General features: G+C 38.8%; 2 protein-coding genes across 2 annotated transcripts; both read left to right on the top strand.

Annotated features, from left to right (window-relative positions):
- On the top strand, positions 1-1,405 carry LOC144647482 (ATP-binding cassette subfamily C member 4-like). The gene is made up of 2 exons (XM_078507287.1): positions 1-567; positions 1,022-1,405. The coding sequence occupies exons 1-2, from the start codon at positions 1-3 to the stop codon at positions 1,403-1,405; spliced, it is 951 nt and encodes a 316-aa protein (XP_078363413.1).
- Positions 1,406-3,127: 1,722 nt separating this feature from the next.
- Positions 3,128-14,976, top strand: LOC144646405 (ATP-binding cassette sub-family C member 4-like). Its single transcript, XM_078505981.1, has 4 exons — positions 3,128-4,013; positions 5,447-6,017; positions 6,655-6,788; positions 13,856-14,976. The coding sequence occupies exons 1-4, from the start codon at positions 3,140-3,142 to the stop codon at positions 14,770-14,772; spliced, it is 2,496 nt and encodes an 831-aa protein (XP_078362107.1). The 5' UTR covers positions 3,128-3,139; the 3' UTR covers positions 14,773-14,976.
- Positions 14,977-21,484: the final 6,508 nt, after the last annotated feature.

The raw sequence follows: 21,484 nt of genomic DNA, 5'->3' as shown, positions 1-21,484 counted from the left end.
ATGGCTCGAAAATGGAATAGCGTGACATACACAAAGCTTGGAAAAGAACCAAATGAAGAGAAAAAAGAGGCTGCAGCCGTTAACGACAAGGAATCAATCTATTCCACTATATCATATAGTTGGCTCTCTGAAACATTGCGTCTTGGATACAAGCGTCCTTTGGAACTGCCTGATCTCCCATACACCGTGGGACAAGAACCAACTAGGGAAATAGCAGAGACATTTGAGATGACATGGTCCCTTGAGATGAAAAACAGCCTGTCTAAAAATCGTCAACCCAAGCTGTGGAAAGCTGTGATCAAAAGTATTGGATGCTGGAACCTCATCCTCGTATTTTTCACGGCTACATTGGCTAGCGTGTGCCGAGTGATACAACAAATATTACTGATCCTCATTCTCGGGTTCATGGCAGCTGGCACCCGTGACCGTCATCTATGGCTGGCTACAAGCGGATTTATCGTTAGCATTTGTGTAGAGATAGTAGCAAAAAACCTGTTCTTCTATTTTACCCAACAGGTTTTGCGAACCAAGATCGCAAGTGGATTGATTGGACTGGTCTACAAAAATGTAAGTCTTTTGAGGTTGCTAGAGATGATTAAGCGTTCCCTTATTTGGCAATTTATCACAGCATCAGAAAACCTTTTGGTACAAGTTGGTATAAGTTTTAAAAATAAACAATAAAAAGTAGCTTTGACATCAAAATTTGTTGCCATGCAAACGTCAAGCCAACGTCAAAAGTAGTCGAGCAGTACGGACTGGAAATCATCTTTAATAGAAATTTAAGCGTGGTTCATAATTCATGTTTTAACCTCCTCTCGTAAAATCCGTACTGTGTCAAGGGAAAAAAATGATAAAATTTGCAGCATCACCTGCTTGCATGAAAAAAGCCATTGAATTTGACCCTTGGGATACTGCCAGAGATTTACGTACTCACGCCTTTTTTATATTAATTATATTTTATTAATTATATTAATTATATTTTATATTAATTAACTGATGTTGTAAATTTCTCTGGTGATAGCTTCTTTGCAAAAGATCATCCGAGCTGGCCGATACCACTGCTGGTCACGTGATAAACCTCATTTCCAAAGACCTGCAACCGCTGAGGAAGGCAGTCAATTATTTCCCGTTATGTATAACAGGATGTCTGGAGTTTATTGGCATAGGAGTGCTGATGTGGTATTTCATAAGTTGGATGGCTCTCGTTGGAATGTTTTACTTGGTGCTGCTAACTTTGTGTCAATCGAGAACCACAAGGCCCCTTTCGAACTTTCGTAAAGAAACACAGTCCATGGCAGATCGACGTATCGCAATTATTAAAAACGTAATCTCCGGAATCCGTACCGTAAAAATGAACACCTGGGAATCTCTATTTGAAAGAATGATCAAAGCTGTGCGAAGGTAGGTTTAATCTTATTGCCGTGATTTACAAAGTGGGTGTCAATATACTCATTAAATCAATTGGACTTCTATGCAAGTGCTTTCAACCTCCCTCCCTCCAAAGGAGAACAAAAGAGAATTATTATAAAACAAACAAAAAGATGAAGGAAACAAGGGAAACCATTTACACATAAAGAAAGACGAGCTCATCTGTTAAGGTCTCTTACCCTTATTACAGTCAACTCTCTCTTAACGGACACCTCTATAAGACGGACACCTCCATAAGACGGACACCTGGTGACGGTCCCTGCCGTTTTTCAGTCATTTTCCTGTACCCTAACTCCCTATAAGACGGACACCTCTCTAAGACGGACAACGGACACTTTGAAATCATTAACGGACACTTGAAAAGGGTTCTTTATCATGTTTTATTAGTGAAAATACTTCCAAACTTCGTATTGACCTAAAGCAAAGTTAGTCAGCGACCTAAGGATACGTGTATGCCAAGCTTACTAACAATAAACATTACTTTTCTGCTTACGTGTATGGGCACTAAAGAGGTCGTTTTCTACTTACAGTTTTACAGTTTGCGTTGAAGCTCTCAACTTCTGCTTTAACAAGCAAATACGTTCCTTTTATTATTTTAGTCTTGTTGCAGTTAGCAAAGGTTTGTTGCATTGTGCAAAGGTTTAGCATTATTATCTGAGAATTACTGGTGTCGTGTTACTTCGACTCTCTTCAGAGCGGACACCTCTTTAAGACGGACAGCTGCGGCCGGTCCCGAAGGTGTCCGTCTTAGAGAGAGTTGACTGTATACCATTACCAAGTTATTGAATATGAAAGCGAAACTCAACAAGTTGAGAATAATTTCGTATCAATAAGCCTTAAAATAACAAACTATAGAGATAGATCTTCTCTTTTGCACATAGCTAAAGGCGAGAAAAGCTCTAGGCATTCTCGACACCAGACCTTCGCTTTCTTGATTGCGCAAGACACAAAACTCCGGGGAGCTCTATGTCATCGTAATCAAAAACTGCCTAAGTGGCCACTGCAAGCATACGCAAAACTCAAAACAAAAATAATGACGTTAAAACTGTGGCAAGATAAATGCTTTACTCGTAGTAATCAGAGTTAATGGGGAGTTATGGGAGTTAACCCTGCATGCGATGGACTAGCATCCCATCCAGGGGGGAGCAGAAATACACCTGGTCGCTTCATGCTACTGAAACCGGAATAAGCTCCGGCCTGATGGACCACTAGGCTCATTATGCACACTTAACCTTAACCTTTATCCGCAATATTTGTCTTTAGAAAGGAGATCCGAGCTATCCAGAAAAAGAACATCATATACGGAGCCCTAAATGCCATTCGCAACTCATACCCGGCAACAGCATGCTTTCTTTCCATCGCAACTTTGTGGGGGGCTGGTATTAGCCTGACACCAGCCACAGTCTTCACAACGTCCTTGATGCTTAAGTCCCTTGCCGATAAGTTCGTAGAGTCAGTCGTGGAGGGAGCTTACAGTTTTTCTCTAATAAGGGTGACCATTTCACGGCTGGAATCGCTTCTCACGAATAAAGATAACCATGGCATTCCAAAAGCATTGTCCTGCCACGATGCTACGAGTGGTGAGGGAAAACCTGCCGGAAACGAGTTCAAGCAACGAAGATCTGCGTCGATGACACATGTAGATACACCAGACAAGGGATTAAGTTTTTTTTATTTTTTCCCCTATAGGGTTAAACGCCCTGGCGTACAAATGGAAAAAGTTTTCTGTCACATTAAGACAAAGAAAAACTTAAATGCGTATAAGTTACTCAACGAAATTTCCCTACAGTGTCATGAAGGTGATTTAATCGCAATCACAGGCCCTTCTGGAAGTGGCAAGTCCTCAGTTTTGGAAGCAATCATTGGCGAGATACCAGTTACCAGTGGACAAATATCAGTTACTGGAAAAATTGCCTACCTGCCTCAGAACCCTTGGTTGTTTTCCGGCACAGTACAAAAAAACATTGCATTTGGAAACCATATTGATGAACAAAAATACCAAGCGACACTAGAGGCTTGTGCTTTGATCGACGACTTTAAACAACTTCCGTTTGGAGATATGACCCAGGTTGGGGAAAGCGGAGTTAGTCTTAGTGGTGGACAAAAAGCACGTGTCAGCTTAGCTCGCACAGTGTATTCCGATGCTGACATATTTTTGCTCGACAGCCCTCTGAAGGCGGTTGATGCTAAAGTAGGTGAGTTGATATACGAGAAATGCATCTGCGGGCTTCTCTCGACTCGACCTCGCTTTCATGTTACTCATGACAAGAAATTCCTTCGAAATGCCTCAGTGGTTTTAAAAATGGAAAATGGATGGATCGTTTCTCGTGATAAGTCACTCTATAACGAGAAGGATGTAGAAAGTGATGTAAAAGAACCACTTAAAGATGTTGAACCGGAATTTGAAGTTAATAAGCGCCAGGTCACTAACAATGTACCGTCCTCTGGGGGAGAGGGGCTCTCAACAGCAGACGAGGACCGAGAAACTGGCTTCGTATCCATCAGAACGTACATGAGGTACTTCAGAGCAGGAGCTTCTGTCCTTGGAGTTCTCCTCTGCTTTCTTCTTATTATGATTCCTGAAGGTAAGTGATCACAAAAATCTTTAATTTGCTAACGATTAGAAAAAACCGTTTCAATCTGAGCACGTGCTGTTGATTTGATGAAAGTACATATTCCCACCAAAATGTTTCTTTATACAGCCCCCCTTATCTTGGCCGATACAATCCGAACTATCCCCGTAGGAAGATGGATCCTAAAGATTAGTATCTAAATCACGGTGGAACTCCAATGTAGATTGACGAAGATTTTTTTTAGAAGGCCTCTAAATGAGTCAGACTCCATTTGGAAGGCATTGATTTCTCCCCCCAGAGATGCCAATTCAAAATGTGTTATCGATGAGTGATAAGTGACAAGTGCACTAGTCAGCCAGGAGCCACGTCCACGTAAAATTGAGGCTAAGATTAGAGCAGCTTCCATCGCTTTCCAGTTCTTATATTTTGATGGGCCAGTGCTTCAAAGTTTTACCAGTTACAGCTACAAAAACGGCATCAAACAAATGCCCAATCACTGGTAAACAAGCTATGGCTATTTTCTTGACGTTACTTGTAACCATGGCAACAGTATAACCTGTTAAAAGCCTCCTTAGTTTTAGCTTCAAGTGTTTCTAACAAAAAAAACGAGTCCAGTGACCACCATTTCTAAAATGTTACGATAGAACTTTTTGCAGAGTTAAAAAAATCCTCGAAGCATTCAGTTGGCTCTGAAACCGCTCCCAGGAATTATTTTAACTTTGTCAGAAGTTGTATCCTAACATGCTGATCATTATTCAATAATAAAAAGGGGGACACTGAACTTGTTTTTGAGTTGTAAGCACTTAAAGCTTAAATTAAGGATGTTTTAAGAGGTTATAATGTTGCTATGGTAGCCAAGGATGTCAAGAAAATAACCGCAACTTGTTTACCAATTATTTACCAGTTTTTTGATACAATTATTGTAGCAGCAACTTATAAAGATTTTTAGTACTGACCCATCAAAGTATAAGAGCTGGAAAAGGATATTAGTGTCGTTTCGTACTTTCCAGCGTTATCATCAATTGTTTAGAACTTAAGATTCTTGTTTTAGCAACCATGAAATTGCGCCGGCCCGAAAAAGCTGCATCGCCTTTATCGAAACCTGTTTGACTAAAGCCAGTATTAGACTATTGAATTTCAATTTGTTTAGTTTATCCAACTGGATATTCTTTCTCGACTGCGAAAGAAGCTTTCAAACGTCTCTACGGTGAAAGACTAGAAACACAACACGAACCCTTCCGGTTCCCCCCCTTTCCTTTTAATCAACATAAACAGGTTTAATCGCCTCTCCATAACTGTACAAGACTATATTAATAAAGGAATTTTTAGAACCTACCATTAACTTGCGTTTCATAATTAGTCCTTGTTTAGTATCATGGCGATAAGAAGAAATGACCGGTAGTTACGTCACCTGTCTTAGAAAATTCTGGCTTTTTAAATTTCAGCCCTCAATATGTCTCTGGGTTTCTGGCTGGCGGATTTATCAAGAAAAACCCTCAACATGCAGCAGGAAAATGTCAACATTTATATCTATGCTGGATTTCAATTTGGTCTCCTGTTTTCAAGGCTGCTGGCCGTGTACTTTCTCTTGCACCTCACCGTTAATTCCGCAAGGAACCTACACAACTCGATGCTTAGCGGGATTCTGAAAGCACCCGTGCTGTTCTTCGATACCAATCCCGCGGGAAGAATATTGAATCGGTTTTCCAAGGACACAGAATGCATGGACGAAACGCTGCCATCTAACTTGGCCATCATTAGTTTCTTTATACCAGAGCATGTTTTTGGCATGCTGCTGATTTGCATAACAAATTACTGGATGGTATTAGGATACCTCTGCTGTATAATTCCTGCCATCCTGTTGGTGCGGTATTATCTACGATCTTCAGTGGAGATGAGACGACTAGAGGCTATCAGTGCAAGTTCAGTGTATTCTTTAGTTGACGAAACCATTTCAGGTATTACCGTTATAAGAAATTTTGGAAAGGAAGAGCAATTCCAAGAGACCCTTTTCAGGTGAGCAGGATAGAAGATAGCTAAACATTCGATGCAAAAAACAAAACACACAAACTAATTTCCAACTAATTGTTATTTCAAGTGGCATACTGTGAAATTTCCCACGTGTGGCGTGATTTTGCAATGTACAAAAGAGTCTTTAGGCGTCTGTGCATAGAAAGAAAAAATCGATCGAGTGGGATGTTAACGGCTTCTCACGAGAAAACATTGCATTATCATTATATCTCATGTCTCTGCCATGCGCATAACAAGTAGTTGATGGACATTTTTTGCGGTGGTAAGTTATACCCTGATGATTGGTCAGTCTAAGTCGAAAGCGTTTGGTTTTTTCCCTTTTTTATAGTTTTTAAAACAAAAATTTTAAGCCTTTTAATTAAGCCTTTTAAATAGTTTTATGGTAGAAGATACTTCCCTCCAAAAAGGAGGAAAACCCATTAAGATAATGCGAAAATAGAAAGTTAAACTATAGAATAGAAAAATTCTATATATTTGTACACTAAAGACAGGTTTACTTTTAGGAAAAGGCATGAAAACAGGGCGAGCAGTTTCTTTGCCATCCACACCGGCAAAACGTACAGATTTATCAAAGTTGTTTGATCTTTCTTCAACTGCGTGTTTACATTATTTTTCAATGCAGACTTCAAGACAAAAATAACACGGCTTATATGTGCGGCATGGGAGCTGCACGATGGATGGCCATGAGGTTAGAGGGAATCGTTCTTCTGCTGTTCATCGCAGCATTAGTTTTAGCGGTTTTTAACGCAGATGCTGGTAGGTTCAGTGTTCATTTTTGTTCAATTTCCCGTTGATTGAATTACCCTCGGCCAATCATAACTAATCATGAGTAAATATATTTATTACATATATAGCGAGAATTTTGGGCAATAAACCTTACAAATAGATTTCTATATTCGATATTTTCACATGTGAGAAAAGCGATACGTCGAATCAGCTTCGCGTATAGCTTTCTTCACATGTGAAAAATATAACCAATCAGCATCTAGAGTGGAACGACCCAAGCAATCAGAGCGCGCGAACTCAAATGGTTTTCCAAAAAGGTTGAACAGCGAGAGGCAAGTTTGCTCCCGACGGCAGTTTATGCTTGGAAAACATGGCTACACGATTTGTTCCTTAATAAATTAAACCTTGGTCTTTGGAGAACTTTATGGAAAGGCAAGCAAACAGGAACTCGCTAAGCAAAACCGAAAGGATACAGTAATGAGATGATAACGATAAAAATCATTCTTCAAAGGCGGAGCGAAGACAAGCGAAGTGTCGATAAATGAAAGCGAAGCCGGCGGACAAGAATTTCTTTCAAATTGCAACGCATCCGTAGACTTTCTAAGAATATCCAAGCACTCTTGGGAACACCACGGTAAAGTAGATTGTATTTCTGAATGTGGATTTACGTCGCTATTATTGCTTAATTAACCGACTCCTTGTGTTATCACAATTTTGTTCAAAATTCGCCTGCGTGTTTTAATAGTCGATTCGCTTGTAGCGACGCTTACTCGATGCGATACCAAAAGTTTTGCTTTCAAAAATTAACGCAATGCGTTTAATTAAATAAAGTTTTTTCGGGGATTTTGTTGGCAGTAATTTTTCGAATTTGGTTAAAAGTGATTTCGCTTGGAAAGCGATGTGCATTTTGCTGCTTTGTTTTTCCTCCCTCTACGGTCAAACTGTAATATGTCAAAGGTTTATGAATTAACTTACGAGAAAAATCGCGTCAAGTTTACAATGGTTGAATTCTCGTTATATATATAATAAACAAATTACAGCATAGAAAGTGCTTTGTACGGATTTTTTATTCACTCGTTGCAAAACTTTGGAAAACTCACTCGTTCGCTTCGCTCACTCGTTCGTTTTTCCAAAGTTTTGCAACTCGTGAATAAAAATCCGTACGTCGCACTTTCTATGAAGTAATCTATATATATGTTATTTGCCGGCCGGGAGGTCTGTTTTGGGAAAAACTGTACCCGAGGTTTTGAGTACGGAGACCGAGGGTACAGTTTTTCCCAGTACGGACCGACCTAGGCCGGCAAATAACGTTTTATTTTTTTCTACTTAATTTGCTTGAAAAAGAAACCAAGAAAAAAATGTGTCGCAAAATCTTTGTTGGTATACGCGCAGATTTGATCTGAATTTTATTCCGAATAAAATAGCTTCACTTAAAATGAACCGTACTCAAAAAAGGTTCAGCAAATTTAACTTACACTGCAGAGAATCAAGAAAAGCAGATGAAGTCATTAATATAGCACAAATATGCCACGATTTTAACTTAACACATTTAATTCGATTTCAATCGGCTTCCCGAACATTTCTCGATAAATGTTTTGAAAAGTCTTGAAATAATCTTTGCTCGCAGGGTGTTAAGCCTATTTCTCTGACTCAAAAATACTCTTTGACTGGAAAGCAGTATTTAAAGCTATTCACACTTGTATTTAACAAATTAATAATCTCTGCACTTTTTTCAGTTTGGCACTGAAAAACAGTGCCAAACTGAATGAAATGCGTAGTGTATACGTACGGCACAATATTGTGATAATTACATTGTCCGTTTTTAATCAAAGAATCTCATTTCCTTGAATGGTGGCAAATAGTGTTCTGTTTTAGCAAAACGTGACAGATAAATAAGGCTGTTTAACTCATAGATATAGAGTCTAAAAACCGGTGAAGTTTACCGCAATGGCGTGAAAATCATAATTTGCAAAATGCACAAACAACGGCAAACTACGAACGGTAACAAGCTTTTGGTCAGATTAGACGAGCTGGCTGATGCTTTTATAATCAGTGGTTACAACAGAGGGTCGGTTAAACGTATTCTTAACAAGATAGCCTCCAAACCCCGGGTTCTGTCGTACAACATGAGAAATCAAGAGAACAAAAACATAGTACCTTGGGTTATTACATATGGCCCGGGTGCTAAGCAAACCAGGGAATTTGTTCTACAGGGCTCCAAGATCTTGGACAAATCACCCATTTGGAGGGATTTAGGAGCTCGTGTTATGATTTGCACTCGCAGGGCATCCAATCTTAGAGACCTTTTGTACAAACGTAAGGCTATTTCTTTGTCTGTTCCGGGTGAGAGCAAAGGGACACTTCCATGTGGGGTTAAACGATGTTTATCCTGTAATTTAATTAACCCCATCAACACCGTAAATAGTACCATTACAGGGAATTCTTTTCGTATTAATTGCAAATCTTCATGTACTTCTAGATCTTTAGTTTATATGGCAGAATGTATATTTTGTAAAAAACAATATGTAGGTAACACAACCCAAAAGTTGCGTGACCGCATAACTGGGCATAGAAACAGCAAGGAGTCTGCCCTTAAAATTCATTTAGATTTCCATAATTCTACTTTTAACCAAACATTTAAGTTTGTAGTATTAAGCCATTCTTCTCCTGAGAAGTTAAATGAGTTAGAGTCCATTTGGATAAGTAAGTTGCGCACTAGTGAGCCTGATGGCCTTAATAGGGTTGATCCGTGTGCATTACGCACCGGCGTTACTTAATTTTATAAATATCTCGACACACCCTATCTGTACTGTAATATCATGTTACTGGTCGTTGCCATTTCAAATGTTACTACACTGAAGAGGACCGTTACGGTCGAAAGGCCTATGTAGTTTATTAAAATCGTAGCTGTATGGCGATACACAATTTGTTCTTTTTAGTATAGGTGAGCAGCTACAGTCGACTCCCGATAACTCGAACCCTCGCTAACTCGAACCTAACCTGCGATCAGGCGTAATTTTTCTCGCGGCGGAGGGGTCAACGGAAAAATGAACGCCTGATACAATTACTTGTCGAGTCGTCTGTAAAAAGTCCAGAATCTGGACTTTTTTCTGATTGGTCAGAAAACAAAAGGCAACATTAAAACTCTATCCTGATTGGCTAATTGAGTTCAAGTCTAATTTCCGGTCCAAATATATCACGCGAAGATGATTGTTATCATGGCGGGTGTTGAGCGGAATGAAGTAGAGAGCGAGTTCTTCTAGCTTTTAGAAAATCTCTCAAGAGTTTTGTTCACAAAACATTTAAAGACGAACAAAGGGAGTGTATTCGACGAATAGTTTGTGAAAGAAAAGATGTTTTGGCGGTGCTTCCGACGGAATTCGGCAAGAGCGTGATCTATTACCAATGGTGTCGAAGATTATTACATCACACCACCAAAGAAGCCAGACGATCGTGCCAGAGACGAAAACTACAACCTTGAAATGTCTAGCCTGAGCCTTACACAAAATCAGCCTTTGCAGAAAAAAAATTTTAGAAACCATCCGATCAGCTCGTTCAAAAGGGTTATTCAAACACACGTTTGTGAGAGTAAAAATATAATTTGAAGGCGCTAATCACGCTTATCTGATGGCATCGCCGACATTCTCGACGACGTTGACAGATACTTTAATTAGGGGGCGGCAGACGACTTCACAAGTAATTGTATCAGGCTTTCCTTTTTTTGCCTTCCCTCCACCGCGAAAAAAAGAAAGCCTGATCACAGGTTAACTCGAACCTCGCGCTAACTCGAACCAAAATCGGTTTCCCCTGGATTTCCGTTATACATTTACTGTAATTTTACCCTCGGTAACTCGAACCCTCGATAACTCGAATCTCCCGCTAACTCGAACCAATTTTTGTTTCCCTTCAGATCATTTTCCATATAATTTTACCCTCGATAACTCGAACCATGCCTGTCAATATCTAACAAGTCAAATCAAACAGTGTACTGTAGTCCAAAACGTTGAATTAAGGCTTCGAAATATAAACGTACACAATTCAGAGCCGTCCCCGAAACGCCCCTCAAAACACGAAATGTGCCATGCCATTGACGTGCTACATACATTCAGTTTGTTTGTGGAGGTCAATACCAATTTTTTTTTTTAATCCAACTTTAGAAAACTTTAAAGGATTATCATCAGGACGAATTAACTGACCATTTCTCGAAAAAGTAAATCGCATAAAATCTGCAGCAGTAGCCTATATAGTGTTGTTCTCTGTTGAAACCTGCAACGTTCGCAGCTGATTCGCTTTGTTTTACGTTACGTTACGTTCTAGTTTATACAGTGATTTAGACATATATTGTTCCTTTTTCTTTTGGCTTCTCTATACTCTAATTAAATTTGTTTAAAATGCACACTGGTCTACACTGTATGAATAGAAAATCAGCAAACACCGTTTTTTCCTTATTTCCGGTCATTTGTTTTCAACTCTCGATAACTCGAACTCCCGATAACTCGAACCATTTTCAATTTCCCTTGAAGGTTCGAGTTATCGGGAGTCAACTGTATTTCGATTTTGGAGAGCAAAACTTTCATGTGTTCATTCGTCTCGCTGCAAACTGATTTAGCGCGGAACTGCATCCCGTTCCGTTGACCGCGGTCAAGATCGGAAAATTCCGCCCGCTCCCGGAACCAATCAGATTGCAGGATTCGGTTCATCTTGCCCGCTCCCGCGCTGAGAAAAAAAAATAAAAAACTAATCTAATTGGTTCCAAACTACTCATATTCGTAATATGTATCGATAACTAATTTTTGAGTCACTCTGTTTCAGTCTTAGCATCAAATATTAGGGAACTATCCCGCGAAATCGCGCGGAGTCCCCCTTGATTCTTAGCTGATGTGCAGCACTGTGCAATGTCTGCAATGTGTCTGTATATCAAACGATATCTGTCAAGTACAAATGGCAAACGGCAAAGATTCCCTGACCAATTATGACTACATCGATTTATACTCTAGGTGTAGCCTTGCATGTTTACTAAATACGTTCCATTTCGTAGCGGAGCTCCTTGAGCGTAGCCCCATAGCCATAGAAAATTACAAGTAGAGGAACCATGTAGCTGAAGTTTTCATGGTCATCATGGCTAGCGGCATGGTCCGCGGGCGCGTGCGCCGTACGACGAACGACGAACAACGAACAATGTACGTCGTGCAACATGGCGGCCATGGTCATCCGAGATTTTTAAAGGTCTTAAACGAAGATTCGAGGCAAGGCAGATATAGACAACGGGTAAAATTACTCTGCGACACTACACAGCAAAACATCTGAGAGATTTATTATCCAACTGCTCTATTTTGTTTGTCTTTTTTCATGTGTGAGTATATCGAAACCTCTATGCGCCTTTACGCAAAAAAATGTGCGATCGATCGCTACACGGTTAAATTTTAATTTTATTGGTCTTTAGTCGCATTCATTTTCCGTAACCGTAAAACGAGCAATTGACTTTATGGTCCTTTATCTTCTATGATCTTCTATCGAATGGATGATGTGGACGTTTCAGTTAGATCTAAACGAAGTTATGATTTGAAAACGCGGGAAAATTTGTTGCGCGGTGTTCACTGTGTAGACTGAATGAAATCGCCAGTAAAAGAATAACTTTCTTACCGAAATATTTCTCGCATGATGACCTAAAAAGTCATCTACAGTATATTCCATGAAATTGTGAAAAACGAAAAAAGTTTACGAGGTGACCAGAAATAATTGCAAATGATATTCCTTGTGCAAGTCCAGTTTGCTTGTTTCTGTTGTTTGCGGTTGAATCTGCGGCTGTCATGCATCGAGAATTCAAATGATTGTGTTGAAACGAAGCTTACTACTGCATGGATCATGTCCGCTGAAGAAAGAGACAGGACTCTGATGCAAGTTAACAACCTGTACTCAATTGCTGATCCTGATTTTATGACAGAAAATGCTCTTACTTTCTGAACGCAGTTTCGAGAAATTCCGCCAGTGACGGCAAGGTTTAGATCTTTCTGTAAATACTTTGCCGCTTATTTTGTTTTTGTTCAGCTGGAGTTGGTTTTATTTTAGACTTATTTTGCTATGGATTTACTGATTATCTATTGGCGTAAGTTGATTTTCTTCGGCCGTATAAAGTCGATTTCTTATCCCTTGAAGTGATGTTCTGTCAGATGAGAGTTTATTTCTTTAATATTGCTGTTAGTTTATTTCGACTTTAAGCCGTAAATTCTCTCGGCAGAAGAAATTCATACAGTATAAGTGACGTTTGTTGAAGTGCTGAACGACGACAAAGCAGAAAGCTCGAGGAAAATTAATTTATTTTATAAACTTAACTTGTTCTGAAAATCATGTTTACGTCATCTAGCTAGAGAGCGCGAACTGTATAAAATACAAACTGACTTATATTTTTCTTAAAGTAGTTCAAACATTTTTTTTTGCTTTAGTTAAGCTCACTGTTACACTGAATGACTATACTGAATGGAGATGATTTAGTGTATGTTAAAATTTGTTTAAGAAATCAAAAAAGCTAAAAATAAACACCAATTTGTTAAGTTTTAATTTGCGTACGTAAGCAACCCATTTGAGTGCACCGATGTTAAGACAAGAAAAGCGAGACGGGAATATTTGTCCACGAAATATATTGACGTCTCTTTGTATAAAGAAAAAAGATGAGAGGATCGCGAAACTATTTTCTATTCTTAGAGAGAGAATTAATCTTAAATAATTTTTAGGCCATGAGTTGTTCTGCCTCGAGATTATTATTTTTGTTGTACCGTATTAAGACATTCATTTTAACCATGATCGATTTAAATTTGTCTTACACCTATATATGGGCCAGCGTATACATTAAAGCTTTGAATGACCGCATATTTATCAAATGAAAACATTATAAACTCCGGTGAAAATTAAATAAATGGGGAGCTCCGCTTTAGGCTTGCCTAAATCTATATATTATATACTTCCATCGATTATCTCTTCTATGGCAAGCGCTATTGTTCTTCTGTACGTAATGATAAGAATAAATTGCCATTAAGTTGTTCTGTTCAACCCATAGATAGTGAATCTTTCTTAGTTACCTTGGCGTGTTTTTCTTTCAGCTACGACTGGACTGACCGTGTTGTATGCGAAATCGGTGTTATTTGGCGTTTTCAGAATTGCTAATCTTTACACCTTCCTGGAAACGGACGTGACGTCAGCTGAACGTTGCATAAGCTACAGCCAACTGGAACCAGATCCTGGATACCTAGTTGAAGCCGTACCACCTAAAAGCTGGCCAGAGAAAGGAAGCATCCAATTCGAAGACTGCTCATTAGTTTACTATCCAGGGGGTCCTCGAGTATTGAAAAACTTTTGTTTGGCTATAAAGCCCGGAGAAAAGATTGGTATCACTGGGCGTACAGGGGCAGGGAAGTCCTCCGTTGTATACGCTTTGTTTCGAATGGCAGAACCAGACGGGATGATTTTTATCGGTGGGATTTCCATCAACACCCTGAATGTCATAGAAACAAGAAAGGCACTGACCATTGTTCCACAGCAAGCCTTCTTGTTTGGCGGAACTTTACGACAAAACCTTGATCTAGAAGGAAAGCATTCGGACAAGGAAATCTGGGATATCTTGGAGAAAGTAACCTTAAATTCCATTGTGGAGAAGACTCAAGAAAAGCTGGACTACTGGATAACTGAAAACGGATCGAACTTAAGTGGTGGTGAACAGCAGTTACTCTGCATTGCTCGTGCCCTGCTTCAAGACAGAAAGATTGTTGTATTCGATGAAGCGATGGCCAGCATGGATTTCGAAGCTGATCAGCTTATTCAGAATATCTTGAGAAAGGAGCTGAGAAACCGCACGATCTTGACAATCGCCCATCGATTGGACACCATCCTGGATTATGACAGAATTGTTGTGATTGATGAAGGTCAGATCGTTGAGGTCGGCAGTCCAGAGTCCCTGCTAAAGAATGAAGATGGACAATTTTACCGCCTGTATGAACACTACCGCTTAAGCAGCTCATGAGAAAGTCCTTTAATTCATTATTGTTTATGAAAAAAGGACATTGTATTGAATCGGTAGAGGGATTCTTATAGATTCTTTTAGATATAATCTGAACGATGTGTTCACAAATTGCAAGGCAATTATCGGGGTTGCAGTCAGTCACTTCAAAGGCACACGAGTAGATTTCCACTACTGTGCTTGCCAAAAATATTAAAAAATAAGCAGAATGTCGGTATGTGAGGAAGTTCGATACTGTTCCTTTTTTTACGTTTCCTCAGTTGTTTCTTTTAAGCAGGAAAATGTATTTGGAAAAACAACACTAAAATCCTTAAGCAAACTGCAGCAAACTTAAAGGAGATAAACACTGGCCTAACTTTGTAGTTCTACAGTTCCTCTAGTGTTCCTATCGTTTGTTATATTATTCTTTCAAAGTTCGCAAGCCATTCATAACGTTATTTAAGGATTTAATTGTTGTTTTCATTTTTTATTTCTTTTCCCGCTAACATAGCAAATGTAAGTTTCTGTAGTTTGTTTACTTTGGGCGTATTTATTTGCAACACACGCGTATACATGTTACATTTCTAACGCGTGCCCAGTTTCAAATAAATGCGTCGATGACTTAGTCAGCCCAAGAATAATATTTTTCCTCCTTCTTTAGATAACAATTTTTAGATTGTGATATTTTGTAATAACCTATGAATTAACATTGTAGCTTAGGCACTGTTTACACGGACACGGTTTCATTTGTAACCGCATCGCTTTCGATGCGGTTACGCCTTTCGTTTACACGGCGCCGATCGAGACCACTACTGAAACCGGGTCGTTTTGAAAACGCTGTCGGAAGTGGAGCGTTTTCAAAACGATACGGTTTCGTTGGACGTGTAAACGGTCAAACACGACGAAACCGCATCGATTTGAAAACGGCAACGTATTTTGGCACAAATTGGCTGGCTCACGAAGGGTAAACATGGTGAAACGCGCATAGAGAGCAGCACTTGCTTATACAATCACATTTGAAAACAGTTGGAAAATGGTTAAATAGGTTCCGTGTAAACACTTCGAAACCGTGTCGTTTTCGATGCGGTTTCGAGGTCATGAAACCGTGTTGATTGATAACCGTGTCCGTGTAAACGTAGCCTTAGCTTTTTTTATGCATCCTTGCTCCTTCTTAATTAAACACTACTTATTCGAAGTACCATGTGGGTGTTGCTTTGGCAGAGCTCTGTTTGCTGGGATAAAACAAAACTTCCCATTTTGGGATCTTTTTGGCCACAGGTGTGCCGTTTTAATATTTACATAACAGTGACACGGAAAGATCACATTACAAAAACATAAAAAGCATCAACCCAGCAAAGGTGAGGGGAAAACCGCCATACCATTACAAAGGGTAAACGAAAACAGGGGGTGGTGGGAGGGGAAAATTGTCGTCGCTTGTTTAAGACATATAACGAAAGAGAATTCGCCACGCTTGCCTCGATTCTATATAAGGACACATGAAGAATATCCCGTATGGCCGGAATTAATCCCCAGACCGGAAGTTGGTAGATGTATATGTCGCAAGCTGCATAAAATTATTTATTTCTACAAATAAATAGCATTTATGCATCCTTGCTCCTTCTTAATTAAACACTACTTATTCGAAGTACCATGTGTGTGTTGCTTTGGCAGAGCTCTGTTTGCTGGGACAAAACAAAACTTGCCATTTTGGGATCTTTTTGGCCACAGGTGTGGCCGTTTATTTACATAACAGTGACAGAAAGATCACATTACAAAAACATAAAAAGCATCAACCCAGCAAAGGTGAGGGGAAAACCGCCACAGCCCGCACGAGGAATGAGTGCAAGGGCACCCCCACCCGAAGCCAAAGCAACACAAACAAGGAAAACAGAGTAGGAGCAATGATTAAATAAATGGCTAACTAAATAATATAAGAACTGCCTTGGGTGCTTAACGATCAAAATCAATTCGCACTTACATTTCGATTTTAAATTAGGTTTTAACTAGATTTTAAATTAGATTATTGTTTATAGTAGATTCTTAATTTTTTAGTACATCAGAGAGGGCCACACATTTATTACTCGTAAAACTATCACGTGTAACCCTCTATAAATAAAGTTTGATTGTTTGATTGATTGATTGATTGATTGATTGATTGATTGATTGATTGATTGATTGATTGATTGATTGACCTCCAAATCCCCTGGGATCCACCAAGACACATACTGAAAGACCTGTCCAGGTTAGAGAAATTTTTTTCTGTACTGCCTTTATGCCACAAAATACCACAGAACAAGTTTTACCGAGTGGTAAAAGGAATCTATCTCTTCAGAATATGACAAAGCTGATATGACCAGTGATTCAAACACGAAAATAGATGAGGAGGGACTTGAGGCTGAAACAGCCTCAGTTGTACGCCGGTGGTTCCTAATTATTCATACTTTCATATCTTAAATCAGTTTGATAAAAAAAAGCAAAATAGGAAATGAAAGCGTAATGGGAATCGATCACGGAAAAATTCCTTTGTATCTCAAGCTTTTCAGAATTTTTGCCGAACAGGAAATTTTAAATTGCAATTGGTGCAAAAAAAAAAAAAAAAACAACAACAACAACAAGCTTTATTTGCATGACTATAAGTAAATACAGTATTGCAAAAGCGTAAAATTAAACTAAAGCGAAATTTATAACGATAATAATCATGTAATAGGAATGAAAAAAAGAAATTATGTATGTTACATTACTTTCATTCGATAGAAGATTATTTCGTAAAGATTAGCATCTCACAATGAACTTCATTAGTTGAGTATTTAAATAATAATTATCAGAATTCGTTAATTTTTTGGTGGCTTGCATAGGAGGTAATTGTGTTATGTTTGGTATTTGATTCTCTATTTTTTTGTAAAATTCATCTCTAAAACAACAGTATTTAGTACAATGGAAAAGTAAATGAGCTTCGTCTTCAATTTGGTTTGATTCACACATAGGGCAGAGGCTATTATTCCTTGGGAATTGATCATATCTGCCAGTTTCGATCAATAATTTATGATTACCTATTCTAAGTTTTACTAATTCTTTCCTGTTATTTAGTTTTCTTGTAAGATCCAAATAGCAGGAAGTCGTATATTCGTCCTTAACAGTGTTATAGAATTCTAATTTCTTAGATTTTCGAATAGTGTGTTGCCAGTGTGAAATATACTTTTGTTGCATAAGACTTACATAGTGTTTAATCTTAGCATCAGTTAAGAGAGTAGGGTAAAAAAGCTAAAGAAGGGAATCCTCGAGCCATGCGGCCTATACTGCCTGAGCTTATCCCGGTTTCGGTAGCATTAAGCGGCTAGAAATATTTATACTCCCCCTGGTTGGGGTGCTAGTCCATCGCAGGGTAGCGAATGTTAGAATTCATTCAGATTTCTGTGAGGAATAAATATATTTGGAAATAAACGAGACCTCAAAATTTCCCGGTAAATGACTTAGCGACCGTATAGATACATGAAGTTCGCTGCGCAGTAAGTTTATTACAAAAAGTTGAAAATTCGAGAACCTCTTCTTTTGCGTCACATTCCTGGTTACGCATGGAAGTTATGCGATTAATCTGTAGCGTATCGATTAATCGCAGTCAAGTCGGTACATTTCAACCCTGTGGTTGCAAATTTGCTCACAACTGTGGTCAAAAATTGCGTCTTCGTATTCTGAGTAATATTTTCTAGGGTCAATCTTGCTTCAGATTCACGCCAATCAAATTGTTGGGTCATTTTTCTTAAACAACCAAGAGGAAAAATTGCACTGCCCTAAACTCTTGATCTTCAGCACAAATAAGGTTCTTTTGCCAAGAGAATACAATGGGTTATCAATCAGTCTCTCTTTTGGGGTTATTTATCAAGGACATATAAAGGAAACAATAATACCGAGAACAATATTGCCTTATTAGTTCGCCATGCTTCGCCATTGCTTAATCGCATACTCCATTTGCTTAATAGCCGACTCCATACGCATAACCAGAAATGCGACGCAAATAAATACGTCGTCTCGTTTTCCGGTTTACGCGTAGGCTGCAAGTAAATACATTTAAAGAGAAATCGATTCCTTACCTGACGTTCGTCATTTCGTTCGTTTCGTTTGTTTTGGCCGTTTAGGCAGCTTCCTTTCGGTCGTTTATCGTGTTTCGTTTTGTTTCCTTGTACACGATTGTAATAACTGCTCTTTTGACTTCAGATCAATTAACGTTCTTCAGAGAATTATTATAATTGTTCCTCCACTCCCCAAAACGTAATTCTTTCATGCGCGCGTGTTAGTACCAAATACATGCAAATATGAAAGAAACAACTCTCAAGAATACGTATCACGTGATTTGGAATGATTAGTAGTGGAAGACATTATAAAAAAAGTACAATAAAAAATACATTTTAAGAAAGGTGAAATCCTTGAGATCTTGCTGGCAGCATCTCTGGAAATTAAGGTAAGTAAGTAAAATGACCGTTGAACGGCCGAAACGTCGTTCATTTAAGTTTTTACTTTTCTTACAAAATCAATCTAAGAAAACTTGTTCAGGATTCGAAGAAAAGAATTTAAAGGTCACGTGGTTTTGTTTTTGACGAAAAGAATACAGTCCTTCGGGACCGGCTACAACTGTCCATCTTATGGTGGATTTCCACTGACGCGTAAATTTTTACGTGCGTGAAAAAAATTAGAGACAATGTATGAACGGCCTGCGTAAACGTGTACGCAAGCCGTTCATACATTGTCTCTAATTTTTTCACGTACGTAAAAAATTACGCGTCAGTGGAAATCCACCATTAGAGAGGTGTCCGTCTTATAAGGAATTAAGTTACAGTAAAATGACTGAAAAATGGCAGGGACGGGACCAACACCAGGTGTCCGTCTTATGAAAGTGTCCGTCTTATAAAGGTGTCCGTTAAGAGAGAGTTGACTGAGTTAATTCTTTTGATTTTTGGCGCAAAATATTTACGATTTCGGTCACGTGGTTTGGTTTATGTGCGTTTGGTTTTGGCGCAAAACGCTAACGAGTTAATTCGTTTGGCTTCGTTTTCTAAATCAAACAGGTAAACAATTGTATTATCACGTGTTGCTACATTCACGAGACTTTTATTCGCTTCCTTTTTTCTTCTCACTTCTTTGCTGTCACTTGGATGCTGATCAAGAAGGCTGCCATAGGATTATAGAGGGGGACATGAAGATCCCAATTACAAGGATCTTCATGGAAGGTAATTCCTAAAAGTTTCAGCCACTCTTTTCGCTCAATCCCAGGCACTGGAGGAGGAGCAGGCTGAGTAGTTCTACTATGCAGTAGCATTTCCCACGTTTTTGACAAATTTAAAGACATCATATTGTTGGCTGCCCAGCTCTCAAGGTTCTTAACTTCTGCGAGCGCCGTGTCAAAGTTCCTCCTAACAGGTAAACTAATAGTGATATCATCGGCATATTTCGAGATCCCGTTGTTTGAATCAACTAGCTTTATATCGTTCACCATCAGAGAGAATAAAAGTGGCCCAAGGACTGTTCCCTGTGGCACTCCTCTGTTAATATCAACATAATCAGTTATCTTTCCATCCACAACGACCCTTTGTTTGCGGTTGCCAAGGAAGCTAATGATCCAGTTGATGATATATGGATGCATCGTGTATGGATATATGCATCTTGATGTATAATTAGGTACATTTCATATACGAGAAGACACCAATTTAAGTACTTTTTATCGAAAAGAAAATCCCCGTGACAGTGTCCCTTAAAAATTTATGAAAAATGTGCAACTCAAATAATTTGTAGCAAATTAAGGTCAGGCAATCGTGATTTAAGAATTGAAACTGGCAGACCGGCGTTGTATACCAAAAATTCTATAACATCTACAATATGCAAATTTTGTTTACGTAATAAGGTACAAAATTAATCCCGCTTTCTCTTTTCTTGATGCACTTTAATTATATTAAGAGGTAAGCATGAAAAAAGTTCTTTGATGATGTAAGTATCCCAACTTTAAAACCTTGATAATTCGATCTGATAAGATAATTTTTAAAAGTGTAAAATAGCGTTCTCTGGTTTAAAAAGTTAAAAAATATGAGCTTTCGGCTATTTTACTATAGCCTTTGACGAATGTAAAAAAGATAAAGCGCGTGGTTGGAAATATATACAAGGGAGGGTGTGAAAATAATTAAAAACTAAAATACAATAGAAGTGTAAAAAGCTAAAAAAGGACAAAAACAGACAAATTAAGAATTACAATAAGATAGAATATTGTCTTGGTAACGGTTTGGAGTTATTGTCTGCGCCGATAGTTTTGGCAGTGTGCCAAGATTCTAGAGTTCTTCGAATGCGGTAATTGCCTTTGTCTATCACGGTAGCGCCATCAAAGTCAATTGAGTGATTATTTTGCCAAGCATGGTTAGCAACGTTTGAGCCTCTCGTATAGTTTTTAAGATTTCGTTGATGTTCCTTTCTTCGGGTTTTAAAACATCTGCCCGTTTCTCCTACGTAACTCCAACAGCAGTCAGCGCACGGAATTTTGTAAACAACATTACATTGGAGATCCAGGGGCTGCCTGAATTTAGGAGAAGGGAATTCTTGTTGCAGGGTTTTAGCTGGTTTGCTTACTACACGGATGTCATTTTTACGAAGTAAGTCATTTTTACTTCGTAAAAATGACATCCGTGTAGTAAGCAAACCAGCTAAAACCCTGCAACAAGAATTCCCTTCTCCTAAATTCAGGCAGCCCCTGGATCTC

This window comes from Oculina patagonica, chromosome 3 (genome assembly GCF_052425735.1).
Source record: "Oculina patagonica isolate OP01 chromosome 3, crgOcupat, whole genome shotgun sequence".
NCBI classification, from domain to species: domain Eukaryota; kingdom Metazoa; phylum Cnidaria; class Anthozoa; order Scleractinia; family Oculinidae; genus Oculina; species Oculina patagonica.
Note: the sequence above shows the minus strand (reverse complement) of the source record. Positions and strands in the feature narration are given on the sequence as shown.